We start from the raw sequence: 26,890 nt of genomic DNA, 5'->3' as shown, positions 1-26,890 counted from the left end.
AGGGGCGGGCGGGGGGCTGAGACCATGTAATTACTCCTTCCTCTAGTCCCCTCCCACAAGCCCCTATTCTCTACCCCGTATCTCTACTCCGCTCTCTGCCTCCCACCCCCCAAGCACACACCCTTCTTCTAGCCAGGATCTTAAAGCTCAGGAAGGAGGTAGCTCTGCAAGGGTTAAACGGTCTTTTCGGTTTTTCCCTTTCTTCCCCCCCGCCCCCCGCCCTCCAGTCCCTGATTTTCCCACCTCTGTTCTCCTAATTGGCTTTCCCCTCTTCTGTGCAGCCCTTTGGCTACAGAGGCAAAGCACAAGCCCCTTGCCCAGTTGCACCTGAATCCCTTCCCTACCCCCACCGCTGCTCTCTTAAAAGTAACTCTGGTGCTTCTGGGGGTTAATTGCCCCAGTTTTCTGCCCAGGAGAATTAAAAGTTCTCCCAACCTCCTCTCTTCCCCACCTTACCTCCCTCAGCCCCTCACCACCAACCTCCCGTTACACCTGAGGAAAACTACCTTTTCTCTCTAGCACATGCAGTCTTCAATTCTTCACTGAGCTAGCTTGCCCTAAGCCCAGCTTAGTCCACTCCAAATTTTATTGATAACCTTCCCCACCCTTTTATGTGAAAGAAAAGATTTCCCACTGCCTAGGCATTTGAGAAAAACCCAATAAGCCTCTCCTGGGGAACTTTCTAACAATTAGACCTTGATCTCAAGGCCCTGACAACCCACCCTCAACATTTCTTTTTCTACCCCCCCTGCCCCTACCAGTGCCACCAGGTCAAAAGCAAAAAGGAGACACTCTGAGCAAAGCTTAAGGTTGGGGTAGAGGTGGAGGGGCAAGAAAACTTTTGCTGTTGTTGGGCTTTCCAGGTAGAGTTCAGAGGCAGTGGCTCGCAGTCGTCAGTCCTGGGGGCAATTTATTTGCTACATGGAAGGGAGGTAACAGGAGCCAGTGCGAACGAAGCCTCCCCCCATCACACAGACACACCGTGGACCCCCTCAAACGATCCCATCCTCTGCAAAGACTCCGCCTGCCCCTACCGGTCTCTCTGCTTCCACCGGGCACATGCTGATGCCCCAGAGCGGGCTGCCCTGGTGGTGGTGGTGGTACTGCTGTGCCTGGTACCGCTGTGGACTGTGCCTCCCAGCCCCCCAGATGCTGCGCCACCAGGGTCTCCTCAAGTGCCGCTGCCGCATGCTCTTCAATGACCTGAAGGTTCTCCTCCTGCGGCGCCCCCCTCCAGCGCCCCTGCCCATGCACGGCGAACCCCAGCCCCCCGGCGTGGCAGCCAACAACACCCTTCCGGCTCTGGGTGCCGGGGGGCGGGCAGGCTGGAGGGGGCCTCGAGAAGGCGTGGGCAGGGAGACCCCTCCCCTGCCACCTTCAGCGGAAGATGACTGGGGTGGCCCAGCCGCAGAGCCACCTGCCTTGCTGCTCAGCAGTGCCTCTTCAGATGACTTCTGTAAGGGGAAGGCTGAGGATCGCTACTCACTGGGCAGCAGCCTGGACAGTGGCATGAGAACCCCGCTCTGCCGCATCTGCTTCCAGGGGCCGGAACAGGTGAGACCTTTTTTCCCTTTCCCTGCTTCCTTCTGGGATCTCCAGGTCTGGCAGGTTGCTACTCGCCTACTTGCCCTGGGGAACCACTGTGCTGTTTCTAGTGTGAGGACTGTAAGTTTTAAGGGCTCCTCAATGATGTCTCATGTGGTTAAGTTTGCGCAAGAGGTGTCTGGTGCCTGGCGGAGCCTGTTTGGTGGCTCAGTTGTCCCCCATGTTTGCATTTTCCTTCCAGTGCTCAATTGGAATATGTTCAATTCCATCCAAAAATTCCATAAGCATCCTCAGAGTAGAAGATTCAGAAGTTGGAAGGGGTGAAGTGAAGAAACTTGGTGGTACATTCATGCTCGTTGCCGAGGTATCCTTGTATCTGATTTGCTGTTAGTGACATTTCCCCAGCCCATCTTCAGTTCCAGATTCAGACTTCTTCCCTCTCTGATGGTGTGTGGAGATCTTGTCCTCGGCAAGCCTATGCCTGTTCCTTCACCTTGATATGAACCCCTCCCATATTATATTGACATCAGTCACCGAGGAGGAAACGGAGGGGACTGTAAGTTCATGAAGACTGTACAGTTTGTTATAACACTTCTTGGCACACTCAAGTTTTTCTAGGTTGAAAGCAGGTAGGTAAGTAGGGTGAGAGTGAGTGTAAGGAATATGGAGAAGGAAGTAGGGAGTCTTGTCATAACTATTTCCCTTCTCAGCCCTGAAGCACACAAACTTACAAAGTCCCTTAAACTCTCCCCATCCAGGATAGGAGATGCTTAGTACCTTATGGACCAGAGTCTTCCCAAGGCCAAGGGTTCTCCCTACCACATTCATTCAGATTTTCACAGACATACTCACCCCACCCCCTCTAGCTCCACTTTCAGTCTAGTTTCTGCAGCGCTGGAGAGTATGCGCACATTCTTCTAGAATCATGAATTGTGGCAACACTTTCCACAGAATCCCAGATCAGAAAGGTTCACCTGATCTAGTTAGTGATGCTGGCGAAAGAACATTCAGTCGCACCCTGGGCAGGGTTATGTGGTCACATCAGCCACTTCTTCACTAGTTTCCCGGAAGTGGGGTAAGACTGCTCGGTGCTCCTTGGACAAGTGATGGTGTAGCAGGATGCCATGCTGGTGCTCCTGAGTGGCTCTGGTTCTTGTTGAAGGCTTTCTCTGTGAGAGTCAGGCTTCACTGACATTTTCATTCGTTTTGTCTTTGCCCAGAATGGGCAGGGCACTTCAGGGACAGATGGTGACTGGGGCCGTGGCCTGGGCGTTATGAGAGGAGGTGATGTTGATCTCAGTGTGAATAAATGTCTCTGAGAGGCTGAGGGCTGGGTTCCTCCTTCTTGTGACTAGGATTGCCTGAAGTCCCAATTGGACTGCAGCCCAGAGCCAAGGACTCTTGTTAGGCAAGAAGGCCCAGGGTGCCTGCCCTGTGCCCCTCTCCCAGTGCTGGCTATCCAGCACAGACACAAGGATGAGTGGCGGGGCTGAGAACAAGGAATGTGCTTCACTTTAGGACGCTCCTGGTCAGCATCTGACCCAATCAGAAGCCCCATCTTCTCAAAAAAAAAAAAAAAAAAAAAAAGAAAAGGATTTATTTAGCTTCCTAACTTCGTAAGCTATTTCTTTCTTCTTCCATGTGCCCTGGTTCAGGTCTGCATGTCACAGGGGCCACTGGGAGTGTGGCTTCTGGCAAGAACACCCTTGTCTCTAGAATACAGCAGGACTTGGAGCCTGTTCTGGAGGATATTTACCTGTTGTGTGAACTTCTTCAGATTTCTTTATACCCTTGAGCCCCTTTTCCAACTTCTGTGATTTAGAGGAACCGTTTTCTGTTCCCCTCATTTGCTTATAAATGTGTTGAGAGGATCCGGAAGATAATGAGCCTGAAAATGACTTGAAAGTGATTAATATATAATGGCATGCATTTTGCTCATGGAAAAGCAGTATTTTGCTAAATAAAAAGGAAAAAAAGGATTATTAGGAATATTGTGAAATACCCTCACGTGATACAGGGTCTGGTTGGAGGTTAGGCGCTTTCTTTTCTTGTTTGTTATTTTTACAATGTGTCATAAATAAAGCGTGGAATAAAGAAAAAAGCTAACACCAATAAAGGAATGGGCTCTGTTATTATGTGGGAGAGATAGGGGCCACGCTGATACTCAGACTGGATCAAATCAAGCACTCCCTGCATATTATTATACTTTGGGGGTTTGCTTTATTTGCGCAGCAGCCAGGAGATTTTAATGGGATTGTGTTATTAGTAATAAGAGTAAAATGTGTTAGATGTGAACACATTTTCCCACTTTTTGCTTGTGTTTCTTCACAGGATTTCAATGAGGAAGGGAGACAAAGAGGAGGAGGTGGGGAAAACTCTCTAGAGAAGGAAGAGAGGGAGAGAGACAGTCAGACACAGAAAGTGAAAAGCTGAGATTTCAGTATTTTGTTTTCTGTTCAAGGAGGGAGTGGCCAGCAATTGTCCACACGTGGCCCTGAATGGAGTGTAGACAGTCTGCAGTCTCAGTAGCTGAGTGTCTTGGTCTTTTCTCTGCCCAGACAAAGGAATTGAACAGCTCCCCAGTCTTTTGCCACTGCTCCAGGGGCTAAACGGCTGCCCAAGCCGAAAATTTGGTGTCTTCCTGCCAATGGCTTGAAATGTATGTGGTGAGGGGCAGGAAACTGAAGGGTCCAGCTAGTTCCATGTTTGTACATATCTATAAAGGACTTACTACTTATTCATTCACACATGCATTTATTTAGCAAATGTTTGTTGTGTACCTACAGCATGCCAGATGTTGTTTCAGACCCTGAGTATCCAGGAGTGAACAAAACAGATGAGGTCTCTGCTCTCCTGAACCTAAAGTTCTAGTGAAGATGCAGAAATAAACAAGTAAACTAGTAGACAAATAAAGTGATTTCAGATGGCATTGAGTGCTGTGATGAAGACAAAATGAGTTAGACAAGAATGAAAGGGAGGGCTTGGGAGCTACATTACACAGAGTGACCAGGGAGAGCCTCCCTAAGGATGTACCATCTGAGCTGATACCTAAGTGATGAGAAAGACCCAACGATGCATACACAGGTCTAGAGGAAGAGTTTTCCAGGTGGAGGAGACCCAAGTGTGAACAAGCTTAGCATGTTTGAGAAATAGAAAAGGTAGGAGGAGGGAGAGGGATGGGGTGTGAACAAATGCTTTGAGGGCCAACTTGGCTCCAGGCTGGACAGCTGACTGACACTCTCCTTCCCTCAGCCAGTCACTCAGGTGGGACAGGGGTCAGTCGATCAAGGATCTGCGAGAGTGTGGGACAAGAGCCTGGTCGGCAACACTTCACTCTCCATTTCTGCTTGAAGCTCCACTAGTTCACGTCAAGGGACCATGTGCCGTGGTGGGCAAGCTGAGGTCTCCGAAGCCAGATGGCCCCAGTCTGAGGCCTGAACAATTTACACAACTTCTCTGTGCCTCAGGTTTCTCATTTGAAAACTGGGATAATAATGATAGTCCCCAAATTCATAAGGTTATTCTGAGCATCAGATCAGTCCACACAATTAGAGCCATGCTGTCACAGTGTTTGTTGTTGCTGTTATCTCAGAGGCAAGAGACAGTGCCCCTCCCACACACCTTGTTTAAAAGGAAAAAGTGTGCCCCAGCTCCCAGTCTGGCAGGAGGGCTGCTGTGACGTGGTCTGTCTGTGGTAGTAGATTGCTTCTTGCCCCCTCACAATGCTCTAGACAGAATGCTGTTCTTCTGTTTCCATCATCAAAAGTCTATATTAAGTGCCTACCTATGTGGGCTGCTCTGCTGAGCAGGGTCTGGAGACACAGGGCAGATGTGGCCCTGCCCCCTCAGGGAGTTTCACAATCTAACCCAGACATCACAGAGGCTTAGAGAGATCAAGGACACACAGACAGTGAGTCGCAGGTGAATTACAGTAATATCGGGGACGAGAAAGAGATGCATGCTTAAAAGCGGCTAGTGTGTGGGGTGCCTATTCAGAGAGACAAGTGGATGAATTTGCTACCTTTTCCCCAATTAGTCAGAGAAGGTTTCTCTCCTGCTGCTGCAGACCAAGTGAGAAGAAATAGATTTAGGCTGAGTTTAGACAGCTGGAAGCGGAAGAGATGTGAGACACACGGATACCTTAACAAAGAGGTGAAACCACCTCCCAGGCTGGGTCAGCTGTGGAGCCCCTGGAGTGGGTACAGAGATGGAATCTACCATGGCAGTGTGGTGATGGGGCATCTGTTTTGGACCTAATGAAAAGGAGGAAATGAGTCTGTAAGAGATTAACAATCTTGGTCTGCCTCCCTTATGCTTCCTAGGGTTCATTTCCCTGAAGCTCTGAGTTCAGAAGGGGCAAGAGTATGTGGAATATTTTAGTCAGTGTTTTGGGATCTCAGAAAATAAGAGAAGGGCTTTGCAGGGCTGAAGGGAACCTGGAGACCCCAAGATGCAAGGAGAACCCTGGGAATGGAGATCAAGCAGAACATTTTAGGAGAGACCCAAATGGTATATTATTTTTCTTAGAAATATGGTTCAATTTTACATTTCTTTCTGTGATTAATTAACTAATATCTGTATCCACAAAGAATAGACCCATCCCTAACATTTATGGACCCCAGGGTAAGAGTATGGATGGAGGCCCACATATCATAGACCAAAATATTTAAAAGTAATAAATCCAGCTAACAAACTGTTAAACAAAGTGCATTTTATCCTTCTATCCTGACAAATATACCTTCAAAACAACCTGGAAGACAGATTTGAATTTAAAACTCTTCGAGTCCTCTGAATTCTGTACTAGCCAAATGAGGATATCTGGCCCTTGGTCCACAGGCCACTCTGATCTGATTCTCTTTCCACTGCTGGCTCCATCCTGCACCATAATAAGCCTTGGACACACATGTGTGGGCACACCCACTGGCTTGTCCAGGCTCTATCTATACCACCTCCAAAGAGCTTCCTCTTGCCCCTCTCCCTTTGATTCTGAAGAAAGAGAACCATGAAGGTTTTGGGAGCAGGCTCATGGCTGAATAGGCAGGCATTCCAGAGTTCCAGGTAACTGAAGCATGTTCTAGAAGGAGGATGTGTGTCCTTGACCCTGTAGGCGCCTCACCCCATGGGAAGCATGCAGCTGAAGAAGAGTCAGAGTGGAGCCTTCTATAGCAAGGGGCCCTCTTGCCTGGGTCTAAGGGAGGTACTGCAAAGGGACTGTAAGATCCCTGGAAGCAATGACTTGGTTGTGTTTGCTCATCAATCCAGTTCCTGGCACTTGCTTCACGTTCTATAATTATTTGTTGAATGAATGAGCCTTTAGAGTTCATCCAGTGGGCAGCCCCGCAGGTAGGGGAACTGGGGAGAAGAGATTGCAAGGGAGAAGCATATTCACTGGCATCAAATGCTGACCGTGTGTTGTGCGCAAGAAGGAGCAGACCTGTTCTGTGGAATCACAAAGGGCAGTGCCTTGGCCAGTGATGGAATCTCCAGGGAAGCCAACTTGGGTTTCGATATCAGAAAGAACCTTCTATCAAAGCTGTCCCAAGATAGTATAGGCTGCCTTAGAAAGAGGGCTCAAGTGGGCAACTGGAACTAGTGACCCTCAAGATCCCTTTTGAGCTTGAGACTTGGGGTTCGTTATGAGATTTCTTGGGGTCCAGAGAGATTTTTAATCTAAGCACAAAGAGATGGGTCTGCATCCCTTCCAATTCAAGGGGTCATCTAGTCCCAGAATATCTATTTCCCGTGTATATAATACGTGGCGTGTATTATGCCATGACATCTTCTGCAAAGATCACAAAGAATATTCTCTCTCCTGTGTTCATAGAAATCCTAAGTTGTTGGCAAGCATGTGATTGCTGCAATCCTGAATTTACACCATGCACATACAATAGGAGAGCAAGCATTTCATGAATGGCAGGGAACAGATACCATCATGGACCTAGAATGCAAAACCATCCCAGGAAAGGGGAAGCACACTTGCCACACCTTCCCCAAAGTCATGAGTGAGCTGTTTTCATTTTCCCATCTGAGATTTTTTTTCCCACTGTAGTTTTTCAGTTGCTACATCTGCCAGTCCTGGTCCTATATAAACTGGAAGGTCCAAGGACCACTTCCTTAGGGTTCTCACCAGTGCTCTAATACTTATTGGGAGATGATGTAAGGATGTTCAAACCTCACCATTGGGTCCCTGGCTATTTTCCATATTTAGCTATCTATTCTTTACATGCACACACATGCACGTGCATACATGTGAATAAAGTGTTGCATGAAGCTGTCTGTCATTCACAGACAGAATTAGGGACTGGAGGAGGGGAGACACCTGGTGTCTTGACAGTGGTGGAGTGATTCTCACCTCAACTGTCTGTAGATCCTCTGCATGGTGTTCACTTTGGAGTAATCCTTCTTCACTTGCCAGACTGCATCTGTTTGTGGTGGTTGGCTAATTTATTGGGTGTGGCTTCTAGCTGAGGCCCCCATACAGAGAATTACTTAATAAAGCCAGTAGAGCAGGAGTGAAATACGCATTTCAAAAGAGCCTGGAAGAAGAAAGGAGAGATACTGGGAATCAATCTCTCTCGCTCTCTCTCTGCTCTTTTTTCCAGCTGGTACGTTGGACAAGCCCAGTTGTGGCTTGTGAGTTGGGAGAGGCGGGTAGGTTTGACGGGGAGGGGATACTCAAAGGAGTGTGGGAATGAGCTAGCTGCTTCTTGTTTGATGAGAAGGAAGCCAAGTTGGAAGTGAGCCCGGATGTGAAGGAGCTGGCAAGTGAATACTGTGCGGGCTGAACTGTATACCATCCCCCTCTCAAGAAGTACCGTATGTAAGATAGAGTCACTTAGACTCTGTGAGTATTACATATAGTACACATTTGATACCTCCCTCTGTGCATGTTAAAAGTAAAAATGGGATGCACATGGGAATGACTGACGCATGACAAAATAGGTGAAATTGAATAAGTTATAATTTGAGTTCTAGGTAGATGCAAGCTGTCCGCAAAGAAGGGGATCTGTGAATAGAAGCTCTGTCCAACTCTGTGATCCAAGCCCACAAAGGGGTCACACAAGCCCCAGTCTGGCACCCAGAGCAATTCTCATTGCTCTGATGAGAATATTTCCAGGGCCTGTGCTCAGAGGTGTTGAGGAAAACAGATCAAATTAGTTTCCTTCTTCATTGAAAGGTTACTCTGGATGTGGTTGAAGAGAATCAACATCAATTTCTCCAGAAGAAGCCTCTTGAAACCACCCTGGTGGCTAGCATAGGGCTCTGCATACAGTAGGAATTCAGTATTTGTTGATCCTTTCCCCTCCATCCTGGTACATGTTCATTCCAGACTGATAGAGTTATCTTTGGTTCCTAGTGTACACGTAGTAGAAGGCATATTTGCTTGTGTGTACATGGGCACATATGTGTATGTATGTGTCTATATAAATTAAAATGCCAAGCAAGGGGGATATGGACAATCCCTTGAGATACTTTTCACCCCATCCAACCTCCTTTTCTGATTCTATAACGACAAATAGCAATGATTCTTGTTCTAGTAACCACAGTGATCATCATCCTGGCTTGCGACCACTTGACCAGGAGCAGATCTTTTCTCGTACAATTTCAGAAGGATGGGAAGAACATGGGATTTCAAGTCAGAAAGACATGGATTTAAGTCACAATTTGGGCCCTTCCCAGCTGGGTGATCCTGTGTGACTTATTTAACCTCCCTTTCACCTAGATTTCATTGTTTATAAAACAGGAATAAAATACTGAGCTTGAACACTTGTCATAAGGAATGGGCAGGATTAAAGTTCTAGGCACACAGCAGCTGTTCATTAAAAGGGAACAATATTTGTCCCATTCTGTTCGTGTAACTCAGAGACCTGGAGTGGGGCCCCCAGATTACACTGCTGCCTTTTCTACCACACTGTCTCACGACAACCTTAAAAAATCAGATACTCTGATTAAGGCTGTGCTTTGACAACAGTAGACGCCAGCTGTTTTGTGCCTGACCCTCAGGGATGCACGTTTAGATCCAGTGTCTCTGTTTGGCTGACTTTCTGTCTTCCATTGCCTGACTCTGCTGGACCTCTGTCCTCTCCTGCCTGTGTCCCTCACTCCTAACATATTTGTCTTTACCATCTCCATCACCACCATGTCCCTGACAGATCTTTGTTAAGCAACACTGTCTGCTTGGCAGGAACTGTGCAGAAAGACACTTTTCTGGACTCTGAGTCCCTAGAGGCCAGGAGCAGACCATGCACACGGAGGAGCATGTTGAGGAAGTGGCAGCGGAAAAACCTGCTCAACATGTGACAGCGAGGTGTTTGCATTCAGGGTCATGTCTAGACTAGTGTTTCTGGAAGCTGGCATAGGATGGATACCCCAGACAGACCGACGTTAAATAACATAGATCCTCAAGTGAGAATGTTGTTCTCTTCTCATTTTGCTCTCATGCCTTATGATTATGTCCATGAGAAAATCACATTGAAGAGATGATATGTCTTTAACACCCTTCTAACACTTGTCATTCTCCTCTGCAAACAAAGAGAGAAGGCACCAGGCTCAGAGCCTTTGGACATACAGCAATATCTAGCTAGAATCTGTTAATCTTGTTTTGCTTGCATTTGTTTGTGTCTATTCTTTTTTATTAACAGGCTTTATTTTTTAAAGCAATTTAATGTTCAAAGAAACACTGAGTGAGTTCCCATATACTCACCCTCACCCCTCCTCCCTACTTCCCCCACCATCAAGATCCTGCATCAGAGTGGTGCTTTTTTCCCAATTGATGAACCAACGCTGACACATTGTTATTACCTAAAGTCCATAATTTGCACTGCAGTTCACTCATGGTGTTGTACATTCTAAGGGCTTTGACAAAAGCATGATGACATGTATCTACCATTATAGTATCACACAGAATAGTTTCACTGCCTGAAAAATCCCCTGTGCTCCACCCATTCATCCCTCTGCCCCCACCCCTGAACGCCTGCAATATAGTCTGGCCTTTTCCAGAATGTCATATCGTTGAAATCATGCAGTATGTAGCCTTTCTAGATTGGCTTCTTTCATTTATTGGTATGCATTTACAGTTACGTCTTTTCATGGCTTGATAGCACATTCCTTTTTAGTGCTGAATAATATTCTATTGTATTAGCACAACTTGTCTCTTCTTTTTATGGTTAATGATACCAGTTTTTCACTTATGGTTGTGGCAAAAAGTCTCCTTTAGTAATAAATTTACTGAAGTAAAAATATGAGACATTTACAGAAAAATGTTACGTACGAAGAAAACAATAGTATGAATATGTCGAACAGTGTAAGTGACTGAAGTTTGGATAACACTGACCTGGGCTGCACACATTACAATAGTTCTGAGACATCTGTGAGCACCAAGAAGTGCGTCAGGAAGGAGAAAATGCAGAGGTGGTGCCCTGGAATCTGCATTTCTAACCATTAGCTTTGACAATTCCGAAGTAGGTGACTACTTCACAGTAATATTGTTTATTAGGGAGCAGTTTGAGGAGGAAGCCAAATAGGAAGGAGAAATGCTTCCACCAGACCTGAGGTTCCCACACATATAAGAAACAGAGGTGTGGGCACTGGTAGAGGAGAGGGCGGTAGTTGGCCGGGCACAAGACCATGTGACTAAGAAGGAAGGGACATGTGTCACTCAGGGCAGAGGCAGGAAGGGATGCCTCTTGCATCCCTCTCCACCCCTGCCTCCGTGATCTGAGAGCTACAAGTTTCACATGGGGCAGCCACAAGATAGAAAAGTCTAACCACTGTGGGAGTGTGACATGACGGAGCGATGCAGACTTTGACTGTGTTAAGACATTGCCCAGCTAACGTTAATTTCCCTGATGAATACAACCATCAATTCCCTCTCCTGAATTATGTTCAGAGGGTAATCTTGAGCAAAGTCCAAGCAGGGGCCTCTCTGGGGAAGCCCCAGAGTCCCAGAGTAAGGCAACAGATGGTGCACAGCCCGCTTCCTCACAGCTCACTGAATACCAACAATGAAGTGCTTCAGCTCTGGAATGGCGCATCACACTCGCCTACAACTTGGCTGGATCTAGAAACATGGCTCTGCCTAACGGCAGCAGGGGTGGAAATTGTCATCCTCCTAGGTACCTGGAAAGAGAGGAAATCCAGATGTGGGTGAGCTCTAGAAGTCTCCTCCTCCACAGTATTAGTACCTCCCTCTTAGGGTTGCTGTGGGATTTCAATGAGATAACACATGCCAAACATTTAGAACACTGCTGACCCACAGAAAGCATGCGATAAATAGTAGTAGTTATTGTTATTATATAAGGAAGAGGTTGTACTCAGGAATATCCAAGCCCCTTCTAATTCTGTTGTCCTCTTTTATGCCATATCAGGTGGAGGAGCTGGACCTGGGGTTTGTATAAATCCAGTTTCTCTTTCCACCAGAAGAAATCTCCCTAGAAGAATGCCCTTAGCACTAGGCCTTAAAGACTGAACCAGGGAAAGAATTTGGAAAATAGGAAATGAAGGCTTTTCCAGACATAGGAACAATGGAAGCAAAAAATCAGAGATGTTTTTGGAGAAAATTAGCATGGTGGATAAGAATATGGGGCTTTCAGAGCCAAGCAGAACTGTGTTCAAATCCCAGTGTTGCTGTGCAGTAGATGTGTGACCTTGGGCAAGTCACTTACAGACTCGAAATCTTAATTTCTTCCACTGTAGAATGGGAATGCTAATAATAGTACTTGTCTTAGAGGTACTATTGTGAGGCTCAAATGATATAATGCATGCAAAACTCTTGGCAAAGAATAGAGTACAAACACACAATAAATTCTCAAAGATGCAGTGAACATCAGCTCTTGATGTTATCTGATCTACCAACTCTCAATGGTCTTCTCCAAACTTTCTTTGAGAACCTCTGCCTTGATGTGTGTATGATTGTGGGCTGCTGACCTCAGGAGGAGCTTCCAAAATATCACAGGGGTAGATGAAACTAAATATACCTAAGCATTGCCAGTATAGTAAATAAAAATTATCTCACAGATACACATACAATTTTTCAAATGTATGTGGAAGGCATCGTGATGAGCAAAATCAAAAGCATCCTTCACTTTAGTGCAGCTTCTTGTCAATAAATATATTCTCAATGAGCAGATACTCAAAGTACAACTACAGTCATTTGAGAGTTTGTGAAACTCTTTCAGCATTAAAAGGGATCCAAATTAAGGGACATTCTACAAAACAACCAGCCAAAATGTCAAGGTCGTGAAAGATGAAGAATGAAGGGGGAACTTTCCTAGATTGGAGGCGTCCAAAGAGATATGATAACTAAATACAATGCGTGATTTAGATTTGGCTTCTGGACCAGAGAAAGGGCATTAGTGAGACAGTTGGTGACGTTCGAATAAGGTGCATAGATTACTTAATAGTATTGTATCAATGCTAAGTTCCTGGTTTTGGTCATTGTATTGTGGTTCTATAAGATGTTAACCTTTGGAAAAGAAAGGTGAAGGGTTTATGGGAAGCTATGTTTATAAGTTTTTTTAATGAATCTTAAATTATTTCAAAATGAAAAGTTAAAAACTAAAAATAATTTAAATGGGGGGTAGTTTCTCATACTTGGAAAAAAAAGAGTACGGAAAAAAAAGAGTACATAAAAAAGAAAAGAAGTATGGAAAAAAGAGCATGGGTTTGGTGGTTAGAAAAATTGGGTTAGAATCCAGTCTCTAGCACTTAGCAGCTAAAAGCAACTTTGGGCAAATCAATTCAATCCCCTGAGATTCAAGGTTTTCTTTCTGCAACATGGAGCCAATAAAAGAAATGCATCATAGAATTATTGTGAGAATTTGAGGAGACAACACCTGCCATAGTACATGAAGGGGACTCCAGAAAAACACTCATTCTCTTTCTGGTCTCTCTTTACCCCTCTGTCTGAAGAGGATGATAAATATTCCTCACACATTTCCCCAGGTATAAGTACTGTGTGCTAAGTGCTCTGAGATTGACAGGGTGACACCTGAGCAGTGAAAAGTATTGAGTGGGCAGGAATGTTTTCCCAGTACGGGATCTTAAGCATATAAACAGAGTTCATAATCATCAGCATAAATAGCATTGACCATTATGCAGAGTTCTTTAACACTGCTTAACCTGACATCCCGAAAGGAGCACTTTGGCATACTGAGTGAGTGTGGGGTGTATATCTGATTCCTCCTGTGGCAATGCCTCAAGGAGCCACAGACTTAAGCCTCCGTGAAGCAGTGTGCTACGTTAGAAAGAAAGCTTTCTAGTGCTGAGGCTCTGAGTTCTCCAGTGTGTTCAGAAAGCAACTGCCCAAACCAGACAGCTGCAGGTGAACGAGGGCAGGCGTGAGTGGGAGTGAAGAGATGTCCACTCCTGTTGTGTGTGTGTGTCTGTGGGTGAGAGCGAGCGAGTGGGTATGTGTCTGCACATGACTACAACTGTTTAACACAGAAGAAAAAGGTGCTTGAGGGGGTTGGTCCATTAAGCTGCTCCTGCCTTTCTGTCATCTTTGTTCCAGAGAGAGCACACGGGGTCTGGTCCTTGCAAAGTCAGTACTGACATTCTATACAATAATCGCTTGTTTCTTACTTCTGACATCCATTAAGTGTTTGTCTGCAAAAAAAAAATCAGTTTGAGGCTTTTGGAGATGTATGTGATATGATTTCAAAAGTTCTATGCCTCCTCCCTCCCAAAACACATAGAGAGAGGTTCCTCATGATTTAAATAAATTTTCATCATTTCTACGAATGCAATGCAAGTTTAAATGAAGTGTTTATTTGACATGATGGCTGGAATTTGCTTCACAGTAATCCAGTGACTAGAGGGGAAACAAGACTGGTCATGAGTTGATAGATGCTGAGGTTGGGTGATTGGGTACATGCTTTCTTCTACTATTCTCTCTATTTTTATGTCTGTTTGAAATTTTTTGTCATAGAAAGGTATGGCCTATTGTCTGGTTAATTAAATGTTATGAAAAGACAGTTATTAAACAGGTTTTACAAAAGGGGAGGTGGAGCTAGCTGAGTGCTGACAAAATAGCCTGGGGCACGGTGATGCTGAGGAAAAGAGCCAAAGACAGGACCAGAGCGCATCCCAGTGGGCACTTCCTCAGTCTTGCTCAATGAGGGGAATGAATTTGATGACCTCTTAAGGGATGTTCTGTCCCCAAAGGTCATGATTTAAGGATGAAATTGTCCTGTTGTCCATTTCGTTTCTGGTCCACCTGGTTTGGTGGCAGCAAAAGGATCAGTGTGACCGTTCACTCAACAGACGTCGAGTGCACGCACCCAGTGCCAGGCCCTGGGAATGTGGAGATAAGATGGGGAGCTCAGAGTCCGGTGCAAGAACCCAGCCTGCTAAGAAGCAACCATAAGATGACATTATGATGAGCGCCTTGGACCAGGGTTGCATTCATTGTGCTGAAGGACCTCACAGAAGGGGTGACTAGTAATGTCTGGGAAAGCTAGAGAAGGATCGCCAGAGAAGCTAATCCTTGAGTGGCCACATAGGGATGAGTAGGGGGAATTCTCCAGGTGGAAGTGCGTGTAAGGTAAGGCTATCCGAGACCTACCCTCACTCTCCACGTCAGGAACATTTTCCACTCAGCCTAATCCTCTCTGCCTTTCACTGCTTTTCAAATCACCCTTCTCTGCTCTAAGACCCAGAATTGCTCTCCTCAGAGAGCTGGGTGGATTAAAGTGTGGGCTCCGTGCAGACGGGGCAGGGGTGCATTAGCTCCTCTATAGAAGCTATTCCGCTCAATGCCAGCCTTTCTGGGTTTGGTCCTACTGGACTTTCTGTAATTGCATCCCAGTGGCCTGACTGTTCTTGGGGGCCACCTACCTGGTAATAGCAACTCCACAAAAACTCTCTTGGCTGACTGAATTGAGTTTGTATCTGAAAGCTTCACTTGTGGGTCCAGAAGCTTCCTTACCCTCCAATGCGTGCAGAGGCACTGGATCATATTCCTGTGCTAGGGAGGAAAGAGCAAACTTTATTTTCCTAATTTTTAGAGGTAAGAAACCAGGTTCTACAGAAGTGAATGGAAGGCAAAATGCTAAGATGGGAAATACCAGGAGGAAGACATTTGCCCCTCACAGGAGGAAGACATTTCCTTCCCCACCCTTTTACCAGCTACAGAAGTATTCATTCATTCACTTCCTAACAGATGAACATATTGTAGTGAAGTGGTAATTTATCAGGATGTTTGGAGAATGAAAGAGATTAGGGAGGGAAAATGGGGAGGAATGGGACACATTTGTGGTTAATTTAATTTTCCAGTGAATTTGGGGATAACCCTATAATTTATATTTCAACTTTTATTGCTGACAATCTTTATAAAACATAAGTCCACTTTGCAGTGTATTTGAACACCACCCCAAATTCCTTTTTTTTTTTTTTTTTTTTTTGCAGTACGCGGGCCTCTCACTGTTGTGGCCTCTCCCGTTGCGGAGCACAGGCTCCGGACGCCCAGGCTCAGCGGCCTTGGCTCACGGGCCCAGCCGCTCCGCGGCATGTGGGATCCTCCCGGACCAGGGCACGAACCCGTGTCCCCTGCAACGGCAGGCGGACTCCCAACCACTGTGCCACCAGGGAAGCCCCCAAATTCCTTTTATGTTGAAGTGTTGTTGCTTAAAGTTAGGTTCTGTTACAGAAGGCAAAGGAGGGACTTCCCTGATGGTCCAGTGATTAAGAATCCGCCTTACAATGCAGGGAACGCCGGTTCGATCCCTGGTCAGGGAACTAAGATCCCACATACCGCGGGGCAACTGAGCCCACATGCCACAGCTAGAGAGAAGCCCACGTGCCGCAGCTAGAGAGAAACCTGCACACCGCAACGAGGAGCCTGTGCGCTGCAACAAAAGATCCCATGTGCCACAACGTAGCCAAAAACTAAATTAAAAAAAAAAAAAAGAAGGCAAAGGAATGTGTTTTTAGCTTCACAGACCACAGGATATCTTGTAAAAATCAGTAGGTGGATTTTATTGAAACTGTGATATCAACTTGTTTTATCTTTCTCCCACAAGAGTGGTGTAAAATTTCCAGTTCATTCATCCAGCACATATTTATTGAGCAGCTGCTTTCTGCCAGAACTGTGCTGAGGATTCTGGCTATCCACAGGATCCTCAGCAGAGTCGAGCTAGACCGCAGCTCCTGTCTCCTAGGAGTTTTGCTGTCTTGTAACTGCAGATGGGGCCATTATAATGCAGGATGCAAAGGACTAAGAATTGTGCAAAGTGCTCTGCGTGCACAGACTTGAGGATCAGGGAGGGCTTCTCACAAGAGCAGACAGCTATGGGAGCCCTGAAGCTGACCCGGATGAGAGAGTGGAAGGGCATTCCAGGCAGAAGGAGAAGCTTTTCCAAAAGCCCAGTTTGCTTCAATACACAAGCGTTCCCTCATCTTCCGTTCTCTGTACTCTGGTCCGTAGAGTCATGTCTGCCACCCTAGGGCATCAGCTACAGCAGCTGTGAGCCTCACTCAACTTGGGGCTTCCCCTGTGCAGGTCCCGGCCTAACCTAGTCCTGCTTCCGCCAAGAGGCTGCCTTGCTGAGCCCAGTTAAGGAGCGAGGACACAGGGGTCCGTCCGTCGTGGGTGATCACCTTGGTAACAACCACCTCAGGTTGCCGGGGGGTAGGGGTGCAAGAGGTTGACAAAGGAGAGTGCAGAGGCACAGGAGCTCTAAACCCGGCAGGGTCCCTCCAACGTGCGTGGCAAACAACATCTCATTTAAGACCCAGGAACACTTTCATTTCAGGTCCCTCACCTGGAAGTCACTGTCTGGCCAGAGCTGAAAGAAAATGTTATCAACATGGCACAGCCCCCATAATCTTCCCTGACCTCCAGCTTTCCCAGTTCTCCCAGTCCTCGTGTTTGCTCGTCCCTGTGGAGCTCTGGTAGACACAGCACCAACGTGCTATGTTTGCCTTTTGATTCCTTTGGAAATGATCGTTCCCAAATCGCCATAAGCATTATTCCTACCTACCCTCGGGTTAGAAAATGTTAAGAGCATAGAACAGTACACTGAGAAAGGGACCTTCCTTCTTCTACGAGGTAAAGAAATCGAAGCCCAAAGAGAGTAAGTGATGCGTCAGTGTTACTGTCAGAAGCACAGACACCGGGCAAGGTGTAGGTAACAGAGCCATGAACAAAACAGACAAGGCCTCAACCCTCATGGAGCTCACAGTCTAGAGGGGAAGTCTAGCCGGATCATGGCCCGCAAGTCATGACGGTGGTCCTGTTGCTCCTTGGCCACCTGGGCAGCTGCTCTGACCTCCCGGCACAATCCTGTTTGTAGCTCTTGCCTCCCCTCCACTGACAAGCCTCCACCCCCTCCTGGATAATGTTAACAATTTCTTGATCAGCTTTCTAGTCCCTTCTCCACTGCATTTCTGCTTCATACATGCACAGGACATCCTTTCCCTTGCACTTGGTGATGTCGGGCAGGCAGCAGGACCCCCAGCAGCAGTAGCAACATCCGATCTTTTCATATTGCCCCTCTATGATCTCACCAGACTCTGAACAAGTAGCTATGGGTGAGGTAAGTGTGATGGCCAGAAGTACAGCTATCACGCTCCAGGAATATAATAGAGTCTTTCAGGATAAAATTATGAAATAGAAAGTATCATTCCTTACTCCCCTTATGGTTGAGGAGACAGACTCAGAAAAGGCAGGTACCTTTGTTGGTTTGCAGGGCTGGGTTTGGACTCTGGGCTCCTGACTCCAGGTCCAGGGCTCTTTCTACTCTTTAATTAAACATAATTCAATTCAGCAGCTATTTTTCAAGCACCTATGATATGCCAAGCATGGTGCCAGCCCTACGGATACAGATAAATAAATGTGGTTCCTTCTCTCAGTGGCCTTGCAGTCAAACAGGGGAGAAGTAAGTATGCGAACAAATTGTTGCGAGAATCACAATGGAGAGACGGTCTAGTTACAACATGTGCAGAAAAGAGGGAAGGGCCAGCTCTGAGGGAGTCAGAGGTGGGCAGCTTCATAGACAAGAACCTCCTGCTGCTTTTAAGAGGACGGGCAGGAGTTCACCAGAGACCTGTGGCAAGGGGGCACCAAGCACTTGCCAAGGTGAGGTGGTGTGGCATAGCGTGGTGGTCTGACATGTGAAAGGAGGACTTGTGAGGAGCGTCAGGAGACGGGAGGCTGAGGACCAGAGGCCCCTGAGCATGTCCAGCTTGCTGCCTCCCTACATCTACTCTTATCACTAAGGAAGCTGGGGAAACATCCAGGCTACCCCCTGACTCTACATAATAAGGAGTTCTGAGCAGTTCACTCTCCTGCTTCTTATTGTCATGAGAAAAAAAAAAAAAGTTAAATGCCCTCCGTACAGTAACAGTCAAGGACTCCTCAGATTTGGACTTGACTTTCCATCCAGCCTCCAGCCTCATGGCCTCTACTTCCCATCAGATGCTCCAGCCAATCCCCACTGCCTGCCATTCCCCAAATACACCCCATGGCTCTCTGACTTTTGATTTCCATTCAAAGGCTTTCTTTCGCCTGGGACATCCTTTTCCCTCTTCCTTTATCAGCCCAAACCCTAACCTCCTCCAAGCCCTACCTCATACGTCACCTCCTCCATCCTATACCTCATCTCTTTCCGGCTGTGTCCCCATAGCATTTACTCACCACGGACTGCCTGCCCTCCCCTCCCGCCATTTCCTTCTCTCCTGGCAAAGGCAAGCTCAAAGGAGCTTGTCCCATGGGTCCGGTTCACCTTTGTATCACCCACCATGCCTGGCAGTTGTAGGGGCTCAAAAGGGTAATGTAATTAATGCAACCCAGGCCAATTAGGTATTTGAATACTTTCACGGATTCACTCAAGAAAAGAATCTCTTTTTTTTCTGACCAACATTTCCCCCTTTCTGCTAAAGTGGGTGATATGCACTGAATGGTTTTCCCCCAAATTCTTATGTTGAAGCCCTATCCCCCAACATGGTGGTATTTGGGGATGGGGCTTTTGTGAAGTAATCAGATTTAGCTGAGGTCAAGAGTTGGGGGTTGGCTCACGGTGGGATTAGTGTCCTTGTAGGAAGAGATATCAGAGAATTTACTGGCTCTCTCTCTGCCATGTAACAATACAATGAGAAAGTGGCGTCTGCAAGCTAGGAAGTGAGCTCTGATCAAAACGCAACCATGAGGCTTCCCTGGGGGCGCAGTGGTTGACGGTCCGCCTGCCGATGCAGGGGACGCGGGTTCGTGCCCCGGTCCGGGAAGATCCCACATGCCGCGGAGCGGCTGGGCCAGTGAGCCATGGTCGCTGAGCCTGCGCGTCCGGAGCCTGTGCTCCACAACGGGAGAGGCCACAACAGTGAGAGAACCGCGTACCGCAAAAAAACAAAAAACAAACAAACAAAAAAACCTAACCATCCTGATCTTGGACTTCTAGCTCTCAGAGCTGTGAGCAGTAAATGTCTGCTGTTTAAGACACCCAGCCCATGATATTTTGTTATAGCAGCCTGCGCAGACTAATACAGTGGGCGAGGGGAGACTTATGAAACATATCATTTTTAACCATCTCAGTAGCTGACATGTCACCCTCCCAGTCACTCCTTCAAAACATCGAGCACCTACAGTGAGCCCATCCTTTTCCCAGCCCTGGGAATTTGTCAGTGAGAGTCAGACAATGTCCCTGCCCTCTAGGACTTACCTTCTCGATACCAGAGGCAGAAACCTGTAGACATCAGACAGGCCAGAATTGAGGGGCATCCAGCAAACAATTAGGCAATAGTTTTCAGGGGTTCTAAATGTTACTCAATGTTACTTAACGTAGGGTGGGCATCATTCCAGTTTCCCTGGGGATTGATAAGTTTCCCAAGATGTGGAGCTTACAGTGCTAAAACTTGGACAGTCCCAGACCCACCCGGACAGTCGATCACCCTGTAAGAATGTTCCAGCTAACTACACTGTAGACTAATACACCCCAGGACAATAACTCTGGTGCTCAGTGCCTACCTGCCGAAAGTTGGGCAGCACTTGTTGATTGACTGGCTGATGGGTGACTGTTCTCACACTCTAGGAGAAAGCGGCCATTAGCGGTTTGCCGGGCTGCTTAGAGTCAAGGAGGCGTGATCTCTGAGACCCTCCTTTTTGATCTCATACAGGGCAGGAGGGAGGGCTTAAGAAGTTAGAACTCCAGTACAAAGCTTCTCAGATTTTAATGTGCGTATGAATCACCTGGAGCCCTTCTTGAACTGCAGCATCTGATTCCATGCATCTGGAGTAGAGCCTGAAGATCTGCATCCCGACAGGTACCCAGATCAATGCAGATACTTGTTGTCCACAGACCACAATTTGAGTATCAAGGGGCTCAGTAGTTCTCATCTTTAAAATTATCTGGGGGGGCTGGGGGCGGATTCTACAGATCTGCAGCCACAAACCCAGACCAATTAAATCAGTCACTAGGGGCGAGACCCAGACGTCAGTATTTTTAACTCTCCCCAGGTGATTCCAATGTGCACCCAGGGCTGCAAATCCCAGGGAGGGGAAGGAGAGAAAAGTCCTGCCTGATGATAAGGGCTGATTGATTGGCCCGGGTGGGCTAGGCTGTGATGTCAAGAGATTTACTGGAAGTGGAATCAGAAATCTAAAAGAAGGAGATTATTTTGGAGAGTCTAGAGGCAAAATTGTTTTAAAAAATTGGGGGCTAATGGTTTGTGTTCTTTGGCCTTTTAGCAGGGCATCAACAATGTTTCCCTTGCCCTCAGGGTGATGGAGCCCAGTGTGTGACCTTGGGGAGAAGCAGGGGGTCCCGCTCTGAAAGTATCTGATAGGTCGCGAAATCAGCAAATCACAGGTTTCACAGACTGAGTCATCTAAACGGTCCTCCAACTATTCAGAATTTCTTTCATTTCCTTGCTGTGGATGCCTTCTAGCATCTGTTTCCAACACTTCCCATTCTCATCAAGCTGCCAACCTCCTTCCAGCAGATGACCTTGCCTCCTACTTTACTGAGAAAATAGGGGTCAGCCATTCACATGCCATCATCTCTCCCCTCCCGCCGGCCATCGCTCCCTCTTCACTTCCGCAAATGTCTGTCTTTACCTAGGCTCTCCCCTTCCCTCCTACCCCAAAGTGGCCACACCAGTGCCCTTTGCCCCAGCATCCTCCATCTCCGCTGGGACTTCACTTCATCCATTGCCACCGCCAGACTCTTTCCATCACGTGCTCTCCGCTGGCTCCCTCTCCTCTGGATACAGGGTGTTCAGGTCTTTAATATCCCTTAAAGGGGCAGCACTTCCGCTTTCATCTCCTCACGCCCACTCCAGTTGTGCATTCCGGTTTCCACCTCCACCACCTACTGAAAATGTTCCTTGGAAGGTCCTTGGTGATCTAATTCGAAAAACATGTGGCCTTTCAGAAAGCTCTCCTCCCTAGATTCCTCTGCACATTAGACACTCTGGAGTTCCCACTCCTCGCCTCTATGTTTCCGCTTTCGTTTTTGCTAACATCGTGTGCAGTGAAAATGAGGACTTGCGGCTTAGCCCCCATCCCCTTGCTGCTTGTGAAGTCCTGTCCAGATTTCAGGCCGCCCATTTGTGGGTCCTCAAGTCAGTTGCATGATTGAGTTGCAACCAGCATTCCCTTTCTCCACCCACTGTCCTACCGTGAAATAGACAAGAATAGGATAGGAAAACATTTGCATGCATTACATGTGGGAAGGCGAGTATTGTTGAGAAGCTCCTATTCTAGTTTGTCTTTCTGTACTGCCAAGCTGGGAAGTAAAAACAACATTTCCCACACCTCTGCAACATTTCTAAAATCACAGTAAGACTGTCTTCTGAAAACTGAGCCCTTCTCCCAAACTCCCTCTTCTGCCGATGGTTTCTCCAGGGTAATATCCTCCCATCTGTGACTTTTCCCTCTCGTTCCATCCACACCGACTGTCACTAGGTCCTGCTCCGAGGAGTTGAGCATTCATCCTCCCCCACACATCTCTCCTGGCTTCAGCGGCAGTTACAGATATCGCTATTCATACCCCAACTATGACAATAGCCTTCAAACTACTCTCCCAACCTCCAGTCTCACAAAGCACCCCAGTCCGTTACAATCCTGAACTGTCATTTATAAGCTAACCTTACCTGCAAAGTGGAAATATTTAATACTTTTCTCTTAGGGCTGTTCTTAGGATTAGTTGAAAGATACATAAGGAATATGTATAAACCTGGATAAAGGATATGTCAAGAGGCTGGCACACATTAGGAACTCAGATATTACTCTCCAGCCTCCTAATTCATCAGACATTCTGCTGCTGAACCTTCTATGGCTCCCTATTGCCTACTGAAAAAAAAATATCTCAATATCCTGGTCTTAGTCTCCTAAGGGTCCTTCAGTTTAGCCACAGCCTTCCGTCTAAGCCTTCTCCTTCTGCTGGTTCCTGTGCTTCTGGACAGTGGGACGACTCACCATTCCTCCCACAGACATGCACATTCTCGTCTCTATCCTCTTTTCCTGGGCAGTGCCTTCTGCCTAACTGGTCCTTGCCCTCAATGCCATGCCACCTCTCTCCGACCTCATTATCACAGTACAGTCTTGCAGAAGGGGACACAGGAGCCCCTCACACACACACACACACACACACCAGCTGGTGACTCCACTGGAGACCTGTGGAAGCAGACTGGGTTCCAGCCCAGGCACTGCAGGCATCTTCAAGGGCAGGGTGTACTGCTGCACATGGTAATCAGTTCCCTGGGACCCAGCGCAAAGAAGAAGGTGGCATGTGGACCTTTCTGCAGGCTTGTGGAAAATAAAACCTCACCCCTGACTCTCTTTGCGGGGTCCCTACCTCTCCCACCATGACCCAGATTTGCTCATTCCTCTGGCTGGAATAAAGTCCAGAATCTTTCTAACATACCTACTCCATTCCCACTTCTACATATAGATTGTACCCACGCACCCCTATGTCCCGACCTCTCCCATAGCCATCCTGCCACTCACAGCCACCCCAGCTCCCTTGCTGGGCCCTCTGCAGGTCTGCCCCCAGCACCAGCCCATCCATCAAAAGGACAGGTGCCTACTGGAGCACCAGAACATTTTTGCACCCAAAGGCGTCCTTTCTTCTTTTGGAGATAGGAAATCCTGGATTCAAATAGCCGCCCTCTCTTGTACCAGTGACCTTGTGGACTCCTGCTGCCCCATAGAAAACACCTTCGGTTCTTCTTATCTGTCAACTGGAGGGAACAGTATGAACGTGATAGGTGGTTGTGAGAATTAACTTCAGTTTAACCTGTAAAGTGCAGCACAGTTCCTGGTATCCTAAGGCCACAGGGTTCAAAGTGGGTGCTCTTGGGGGGGGTGTGTGGGCAAAGATGCATTTTCTTTGATCTGGGCTGGGCATATAGTTATTTTTAATCAAAAGAGTCCACACATATGTGTGTTAGCATATGGTATTTGTTTTTCTCTTTCTGACTTACTTCACTCTGTATGACAGACTCTAGGTCCATCCACCTCACTGCAAATACCGTATGCTAACACATATATATGGAATCTAAAAAAAAAAAAAGGTTATGAAGAACCTGCGGCAGGACGGGAATAAAGACGTAGACCTACTAGAGAGGACATGGGAGGGGGAAGGGTAAGCTGGGACGAAGTGAGAGAGTGGCATGGACATATAGACACTACCAAATGTAAAATAGATAGCTAGTGGGAAGCAGCCGCATAGCACAGGGAGATCAGCTTGGTGCTTTGTGACCACCTAGAGGGGTGGGATAGGGAGGGTGAGAGGGAAACGCAAGAGAGAGGAGATATGGGGACATATGTATATGTATAGCTGATTCACTTCGTTATAAAGGAGAAACTAACACACCATTGTAAAGCAATTATACTCCAATAAAGATGTTAGAAAAAAAATAGAGTCCCCCCCCCCCCGCCCGACACACACTCCAGAACTGACTCTTGAAAAACTGGAAGATCCAGAATCATTGGGCCCTTCCTTCCCTTGAGACACTGTGGGCTGTTGCTAAGTAGTGGTTGTCCCTAACTGTAGGCTGTTTGCTACAGTCCCTCCTCAGCCCCCTGATCTGATGCTCCGTGTACATGGCTGAAACTCAGTATTGCTGTAATATCCCAAAACTTCCATGCCGGTTGGTGAGCAGCTGCTGTCTGGGGCTCTACCATCCTGGCTATCCCAGTTCCTCCCTTGGGACTCTGCTTCCCTGGTCTCATCAAGATCCAGCAATTAAAGGGTTAATGCCAAGTACAGCAGGGGGCCTTCGGGACCCTTGGGCTACCCGGCAGATGAGTGGTTGATGTCTGTGCAGGTCCTGTTGCCAAATATTTTGAACAACATCACAGCCCAGACATATGGGAGCTTGCCCCACTGTGTTCACCTCTGAGTCCCCAGCCTTGAGAACAGGTCCTGGCACACAGTAGGTGCTGTTTGTTGACTGACTAACTGACTCTGCCTTATACTTTCAAAAATGTTAGCTTCCTCTCCTTTGCCTCATCCTCCCCTTCCTTTGATGCTAACAGGAAGGAAACCAGTCCACCCTGGATCCTGTCTGTTCACTCAGCCCTCCCTCAATCCCCCTCAATCCACACTGGCTGCTGTGGGTGGGGTTGGGTTGGGTCTGGTGGTGACCCTGGCGGAAGCCCTGCAGCAGCAAGCAGGCCTTCTCCAGAAGCCAGAGGCAGAGGAACACAGACAGTGCCTTCTGCCTTGTGGGCAGCCAAAGGTAGTCATGCATGGGAGACCGCGAGTGTAATCGAAACCATTTTATTTCTCAGACAATAGAAAGAAACAGAACAGCGATCTCAGGACAGAGAAGGAGCTGCAAAATGGTATAAATTAATGAAAATGATTCCGCTGGCGCTTCTCACTGCTTGCCTGCCTCCTTGCAACGGTTCTAGCAGCTGCTGCCCTGGGCGCCTGGCGCTCGGGGGTCTGGCACTCGGGGAGGGCAAAAACTTGGGAATCTGAAAGCGGAAGGGAGCGTCACTAGTTCTGCAAGAAGCTGAATGACTCAGAGGAGAATGAGGGGGAGGGAGAGGGAGTTGATGCGCAACTGTGGCGCTGTCCACAGCCTGGACAGGAACGCGTGGACATCCAGTTTGAGAAGCCAGGAAGCTCCGATGGGAGTCCTGCGCTGCTCCTGGCTGGGTAACTTTGGGCAAGCTGTCTCACCTCTCTGGGCCCCAGTGTTCGCATCACTGAGTAGACTGGGCTAGTGGAGCTTCCAAGACCCTACCAGCCCTGACACTCAAATACTCGTCATGAATGCCCCCAACTCCATTTCCTCTGTTGCAATTATTTGGCTTGTCTCTCTCTCTCTCTTTCAGCCTGGAGCTCCTCCTCAATGCCAGGAATTATTTCCTTTCTGTTTTTGGTCATGAGGTCCTAGGAGCCTGGGAGGTTCTGTGTCTGTGCTGGAATGACAGAACGATGGACAGAGGGATGGCCAAGCCCATTGCAGGCAGCTGCCAGGCGGGCTACTTACAGTGGAAGACGTGGTGGAGGATTAGTTCAAATCACTGGCTTTGACCGGATTCGCGTGGGGTTCATTAGTTCACAATGAGACTCGGGCCTGGAAGCCCCCCCTTTCCCCTCTCCCTCCTCCTCCCCCAAGGATACCATTAGGTGGAAGGCTGTGGAGGACAACGTGTGTCAGTTCCTGGCTTGAAAATGACGGCCAGCCCAGCAAAATCCTGGGGGTTTATATTCATGTGTCACCCTAGATTTAAAAAAACTGCAACAACGCAGATGGGAAAGTTTCCCCCCAGCCCACCCAGAGGTCCCTCATTTTGGCCATTAACACTAACCATGGCTCCCAGAGCCCAGGCTGCAACACCAAGCAGGCAGCAGGCTTTGCGGAGATGCTTCAGGGAGCGGTGATAGGTCTGAAGAGCCGGGCCCACCCCCTCGACTTCCTGTTTCCTTTGTCTGGGGCGAGGGCTGCTGGCGAGGTGTGGGAAGGAGGCAGGCAGCTCTGACTGGAAATTGGCTTCTGCGTCCAGGCGGGCTCCGAGGGAAAGGGGGCCGGGCTGGGGGCGGAGCCCAGCGGGCGGAGAGCCGGCGGCTGCTTGATGTAAGGAGTTGGTTTCGAATCACGCCAGCAGGAGGCCTAGAGAGATGGTGGAAGTTAAGTGCACGACTCCCCCGAGGCTCCCTCGTCCCCTATCGCCCGGGCAGAGTCCCAGGTGATAATGGGGTCTCCTGGAGGGTCTCCGTGGGATCCCTCATGATGCCTGTTTTATATTCGAGGGACCCCAGTAAAACCCAGAGCCCCAAGTCGGTGCCTGCCCCACGGTGGGCAAATGAATGACCAGGAGGGCAGGGGAGGGTTTGCAAAGGACTGTACAACTGCCAGGCTCCTTGAGTTAATGCCACTTTAGTTCTTGCTG

At 47.8% G+C, this 26,890-nt stretch overlaps 1 protein-coding gene across 1 annotated transcript in view; it reads left to right on the top strand.

Moving 5' to 3' along the window:
- Positions 1–1,012: 1,012 nt before the first annotated feature.
- Positions 1,013–26,890, top strand: part of MARCHF4 (membrane associated ring-CH-type finger 4) — a gene marked incomplete at its 3' end in the record, with an annotated part of 101,524 nt that continues 75,646 nt past the window's right edge. The window contains exon 1 of the mRNA XM_082840987.1: positions 1,013–1,554. Coding sequence (XP_082697113.1) covers positions 1,060–1,554 — 495 coding nt within the window. The 5' untranslated portion in view covers positions 1,013–1,059. The remainder of the gene's footprint in view (positions 1,555–26,890) is intronic.

The sequence above is a fragment of the Leucopleurus acutus genome (genome assembly GCF_964270905.1).
Source record: "Leucopleurus acutus genome assembly, chromosome: 6".
In the NCBI taxonomy this organism is placed as follows: Eukaryota; Metazoa; Chordata; class Mammalia; order Artiodactyla; family Delphinidae; genus Leucopleurus; species Leucopleurus acutus.
This window is presented reverse-complemented; position numbering and strand designations above follow the sequence as displayed.